Source organism: Anoplophora glabripennis, unplaced genomic scaffold, assembly GCF_000390285.2.
Source record: "Anoplophora glabripennis isolate ALB-LARVAE unplaced genomic scaffold, Agla_2.0 scaffold423, whole genome shotgun sequence".
NCBI lineage: Eukaryota > Metazoa > Arthropoda > Insecta > Coleoptera > Cerambycidae > Anoplophora > Anoplophora glabripennis.
The window spans coordinates 313,154-319,754 of record NW_019416529.1 but is presented as its reverse complement, the minus strand read 5'-3'; the positions used below and the strand labels follow the sequence as shown (position 1 = coordinate 319,754).

Genomic DNA, 6,601 nt, shown 5'->3' with positions numbered 1-6,601 from the left:
ACCGAGGTCCATACTAGCCTACTGAACTAAACAATACACTACAGGCAGCTTGCATACATAGTCGCCATGATGGCGAAGATACGACTGTCAGGGGAGAACACAACTTGGTCACGTGATTGGAATAATTTTTAAATAATATATTTTACTATTGAACTGATAATAGTTTTAAACTATATAAAAATTTAACTTTTATAACCAGCTGGTTCACATTTAAGAAATTATATATTTGGAATAATTTTCCTTTAAAGTTTAATTGTAACGTTAGATAGGCCAATATAAAATAATATTTATTAAATAAAAACGAATATAAATTTGTATTAAAAATTTATTCTTTTAATTCGCCTAACAAATATTCTAAAATCATAAATGGTTATATTAAATCTAATTTGTTAATTATAGACAAATCTGTTGCAAACTGTTTCTTTTTTTAATTCAAACAAATCAAATGACTTGTATTGAATGTAACTGGTTTATCTCAATGAAACTAGCATAAATGTAAACTAACTGCATTCAAAACAACCGATTCCTTTAATAGAAAGTAATTGTTTTTTCAGTGTGAAGTGAAAAGAGAATTTTGTATAGTACAAAATTGTAGGTTTTGGTTTTTTGAAAATTTTGAATATTTTTTCAGTAGGATAAAAATTAAGTAAGATATGGCCGTTTAAAGTTTGAATATGTTCGTAAATAGCAACTTGTTCAAACCCTTTCAGCTCAAACCCTTACAAAAATAAGGGCTGAAAGAAAATGTATCTTATAGCCCTTGAAAAAAACCTACAAAATGGTTTTTTGAAGGGCTTGATAGCATAAAAACTAAGCGAGTTATGCGTAAAAAACCTATCACATATTTTTGCAGATATCAGAACACGTAGGTATATTGAAGCATTGATGAATACACAATATAGCTATATTTTAGGAATAGAAATAGGAATTTTAGGAATAGAATAGAAAAGGAAGACGAGAGTGAAGAGGATTTTTGATTATTTATATGTTATTTNTACAACATTCAATAATGAACAAAAAATCTTTAGTTACTTTTTTTCGTCCGAGACTTCCTTTACGAATAATAAGCGATAATATCCGAAAAAACGGGCCATTTTTGAATGTATTTAGATTAAATATCTCGTCATTCAAAAATCCCCCCTCCCCCTTCCTAACCTACACCTTACGTCATCAAAAAAATAACAACAACAATAATAATAATAATGATAAAGAAGTGCTTTGCGCCACCCCCAAAACCAGTCTCTGGATCCGGGCCTGAGTTGAATAGTTTATAAGTTATGGCCTTATAAACAAATTAACTAATTATTAGTCTGGGCGATCCCGAGGATCTTCCACCATCGCACTGATTTTTTTCAAAGTAGATTTCATAATAATACATTGAAATCTATCTTTTTTTTTTATTTTTTAGCCTTAGTTGCAAAATGAAATTATACGACGCATGAGCGTGATATAGTTATATATTATTACATATTCGGAAAGCTTATGAAAAGAGCTTTAAGTTAAAAAAAAATCGTCAAGATTCGTTGAAAAATAACGGAGTTACAGACTGTCAAATTTATTATTTTCAAGCAAATTTCCCTTATTTAACGGTAAGACTATAAATATTATCGTTATTTTCTTCGGACTCGCTGTCGTTCGCTTCCCCCATCCCTCCGCCGCGCCACTTCTCGCCGAAAATGAGGCGACCCACTGACTTTTGACAATATTTCTTATGCACTTACTTCCACAAATAAAATATTTTTACTTGGGAAAGTACTCGGATTGCCGGTTATAACAGTATTTTTTTGCCGCTGCCAACCTAATTTGTTTAACATTAGGCCGTCAACTTTGACATTCTGTAACTGCCTTGTTTTTCAACGAAGATTTTTTAACTTAAAGCTCTTTTCATAAGCTTTTCGAATATGTAATAGTATATAACTATATCACGCTCGTGCGTCGTATATTTAATTTGGAACTAAGGCAAAAAAATAAAAAAAAATTCTGGTTGCAAATTTGAAATTAAAAAAAAATAGATTTCAACGTATTATTATGAAATCTACCTTGAAAAAAATCAATGCAATTGTGGAAGATCCTCGGGATCGTCCAGACTAACTATTCCAGATTTCGTGTGAGTTATTAGACAGTTATAAGGAATGCGAGGATGCGATACCAAAACTTTCTGGTAATAATAACGCAGTTTATAAATGCTTAATTCAAAAGTCATAAATAAATTTCTTCTGTTAAATTTCTTCTGTTTATAACTTTTGTTCTAATCAATATTTTTTTACTCTCGAGTGCTAGTTTTGTAGGTCTTTTGAAGACGAAAAAAAGTACTTTACTGTTTTCTCGTGGAAATGAATGGAAAAAAGTTATAAGCGAAAAACGTGAATATACATAAAAATTATACAATTAACCACCCTGTAAACAATCTTCCCCCCATTTTTATGACTGTGGAAACTAATATGTTATTGTACATAATATTTAACATCTATAGTGAGAAATTCAGCTTGCCGAAACAAAAAGTCGCGAAATGGTCATTTCCCACCTTATTTTCCTGAACTATTTGTCACGTTTGTGAGTTTGTGATTGATCTGTATCAAGCTTTTGATTGAACTGTGGTGATTATTAACATTATTGTCTATTAATAGTGACTCCTTGAAATGCATGGTTCCTGGTTGCTTAACAAACAATTGAAGCAAATTCTTTTAAAAATCTAAGTTGAGGCTTGCATACGCAAATACATATTTAACATCAAATAGACTTGGATTTGTTAAAGGTGTTTTAAAATATCGGACTATATTCATATTTTTGTTAAATTAAAAAAGGGAAGCTACAGAATTAATAGGTACTAGAAAATTTTTGTCAAAGAATACATATATTGAAATTCAGGAAAAATTCTGAAAAAGCTACACTAGAATTACCGATAATGTTGAAAATTCTGAAGAATATGTATTGTGGTTATGAAACCAGTTTTTATTTATTAGAAGCGAAATCATAAACAATTAGCATAAAAATTATTAATATAAAATGCACTCACTCTTTTCTTTTTATCAGTAAAGCAGCGATGAAGTCCCTGGCGTTCTGAGAAACGGTATTAAATGCTTCATCTTCAAAGTCATAATCGGCTCTTGTGATGTTGGCAAACGTTTCGGAGTCTGTATCGCCCATGAATGGAGAAAGGCCCGACAATCTACAGAGAAAAAAAATTATTAGTAAATAAAATAAAGCAGTAATTAGAACTTGTCCCATAGACTGGGCCAAAAAAATTGACTATTTTTTTGAAAGATATAGAATATCATTCAGAATGAAGAAAAAAAATATCGTGAGAGTTTGAGCCCTTAATATTAGTTTTAAGATGTCTATCATCGCTAGTTTCGATTTTTTATTCCTATTGCGTCAAAACTGCCAAAAAATCTAGGTAAAAAAATGTATCTACATATATTTTTGAAGGAAACCGAATGCCCTACAAAAAAAGTCTGATTGAAAATTTTCGGCAGACGAGAAGTTTCCATTTAATCAAGCCTAGAAAATTGATACATTTTTCGATTTGACTTATTAATTTTGGAATTTTGTAAATAACGAACAAATTAATACCTGAAAAAAAAACAATATAGATTTCCAAAGGAAATGTAATGCTCTACATAAAAGGCCTCTTAACATTTTTGCATACATTTACTCCTTCAAAAGTTATTCACGATTGAAGTTGAAGTAAAAATTAAATTTTTGTTTTTTCGTTTTGGACCCAATTTTTTTCACTCAACTGAACAAATTGATATTATACATCATCGACAATTATTATTCTATCAATAAATCACCAAAAATATTAAAAATTCATAATATATTCAAATTAATTCTCGCTCAATTTTTTCTACATAATTGTTGTTATTTTTTAAATTTTTTTGAGACAGTAAAACTACGTTCTTGTAGAAAAAATAGCTAATGAGCGAGAATAAATTTGAATATATTATGAATTTTTGATATTTTTGGTGACTATATTGATAGAATAATAATTGTCGATGATGTATAATATCAATTTGTTCCGTTGAGTGAAAAAAATTGGGTCCAAAACGAAAAAACAAACAAAAATATAACTTTTACTTCAACTTCAATCGTGAATATCTTTTGAAGGAGTAAATTTATGCAAAAATGTTAAAAGACCTTTTTTGTAGAGCATTAAATTTCCTTTGAAAATCTGTATTGCTCTTTTTCAGATATTAATTTGTTCGTTATTTACAAAATTCCAAAATTAAAAAGTCAAATCGAAAAAATATATCAATTTTCAAGGCTTGATTAAATGGAAAAATGGAAACTTCTCGTCTGCCGAAAATTTTCAATCAGACCTTTTTTGTAGGGCATTCAATTTCCTTCAAAAGTATAAATACGTTTTTTTATCTCGATGGTTTGTTTGGCAGTTTTGACGCAAAAATGGGATCAGGAATAAAAAATCGAAACTAGCGATGATAGACCTCTTAAAATTAATAGTAAGGGCTCAAACTCTCACGATATTTTTTTTTGTCATTCTGAATGATATTCTCGATATATGTTTAAAAAAAAAATAGCCGATTTTTTTGGCCCAGTCTACTGTACCTAACATATAGTTAGTCCGGAAAGTATGAGGATTATGAATTTAGTTATAAACTGCATAATTGTTCGAAGAAAAAAAAAAAGAAAATTTAAAATGTTGTAGTCAATAAAGACCCTTTATAGCTAGGCTTCCTTAGCAAAATATTTTTTATTCTGACAGCAGTGTAACATTCCTGAACCCTATTTAATGCTGATTTTGTTAGGGTTAAACAATTTTTACTATAGCTAAAACATATTTCCCTTAGTGTATAAATCGAGTAAAAACAGCGCCATTTTCGAAAATATATTGTAGAAATCCTTAATGAGTAGAAACCATCCCCTATATTTGTTTGGTCATAGTTTCCCGACCACCCGCTATTACTATTATCCATTTTTTTATTCAGAATTTTGCACTTATTAACTTACAGTACATAGCAGATGACTCCAAGGGACCACATGTCCGATTCAACTCCAATGGGTTCATAATTTATAATCTCGGGCGGGATGAACTCCGGTGTGCCAAAGAGTACGCGGATCGGATGTTCGGGGTTAAGTCTCTGGGCTAGCCCGAAATCTATAATTTTTATTTCGTGCGACGTCCTGGTGTGGCACATTATGTTTTCGGGTTTCAGGTCCAGGTGTACTACGTTCTGGGAGTGCATGTAAGCAACCCCTTCGCAGATTTGCCTCGTGAACAAAATACAGTCTTTTTCGGTGAGCGTGAAGTCGTCGGCCACCACTCGTTCAAATAATTCTCCTCCGGAAATACTGAAACAATAAAATATTTGTTATGGTATAAACGTAACTATATTAAGCCATTTGCGTAAAATTTTATAAAGGAGAATTTAGTCCAGTCAATGACCATTTTTCCGTATAATTTTGCCAATCAGCACCGATTTTCATAAAAATTTGGATTAAGTTCTACTTACCCTCTACTACAAAGTTGACCTTGTAACGGGGGTTGCTTTTACTCTGGGGGTGGATACCACCCCTTCTTGGGGATGAAAAATGTTTCATTGCAAATAACTCCAGGAATGGATATATTGTCTAATTCTAAGCAACTTTTGTTCTATAAAGTTTTTTCTGAAAGTCAATACTTTTCGACTTATTCCCGAGTGAAAGTGTACATTTATTAACCAATAAAACTACTTTTTCAGACGGTTTTCCGCGAATAACTCAAAAAGTATTTTATCAAAAAACTCATTCTTATAAAAAATGTAGCTTATAAAAAAAATAAAATGAATGGTGTGTTTATGGTGTCTGTCGACCCAATACAAGTGGAGTAATAGCTTGTTGAAGGTTGGTTCTTATTCGTCAAACGCCAAAATTGAAAGTTTGAACGTGAAATACTCAAAAACCAATGCATTTTTCATGGAATACTCATAGAACCTTTTTTAAAGTTTTTGAAAAAACCTTTATTTTTTATAAAAGTCCCTACCATCAAACCTAAGTGAGTTATGACGAAAATAAAGTTGGTCCGTATTTTTTTCGACGACAAAAAACGTGAAAATCATCCCCTAATTACCACCCCAATTGAAAATCGTTACCACTTTACAAGTTACTTTATTCATGTACTTGTATTATGCTCTAGAAGTTTGACCGGTTTAAAGTGCTTAGTTTTGAAAAAAGTTGTGCCTGCACTGAAAAAAGGATTTATTTGGACTAAATAAATATCGTTTGCCATGAACTAATCCTAGTTTTGGATATTGCCTAGCATATATATTGTGAAAAGTAGCTAATAATAAGTTCATAGATTTGTAATAAATCTTATTTGAATGTTAAATTATTTTTAGTGTAATATCACATTTCGCCTCTTTATTATTAATCTACATATTTTAAGATGTAGATGACATAAGATTATTAGAAATATATCTTAGCTTAATGTGAACTAACAGTTTTTCAGTGAAAATAGGTTATTTTAATATTAATAAATGAATGGTTTATAAAAAGTGAATTGTTTTTTTCGCTAAAATTGGACGTATTTCTTTCTTGATTAGTCTCAAAATTATGTACTTTCTCAAATTTAATTAAACTGATAATTAGATAACTTATCTAACTA

At 30.3% G+C, this 6,601-nt stretch overlaps 1 protein-coding gene across 1 annotated transcript in view; it reads right to left on the bottom strand.

Annotated features, from left to right (window-relative positions):
• The window catches only part of LOC108911760 (titin), a 280,890-nt gene that overhangs the window by 8,420 nt on the left and 265,869 nt on the right, over window positions 1-6,601 (bottom strand). Inside the window, exons 30-31 of the mRNA XM_018716773.1 lie at window positions 4,969-5,310; window positions 3,017-3,169 (exon numbers count right to left, since the gene is read on the bottom strand). Of these exons, the coding sequence (XP_018572289.1) occupies window positions 3,017-3,169; window positions 4,969-5,310 (495 nt within the window). The remainder of the gene's footprint in view (window positions 1-3,016; window positions 3,170-4,968; window positions 5,311-6,601) is intronic.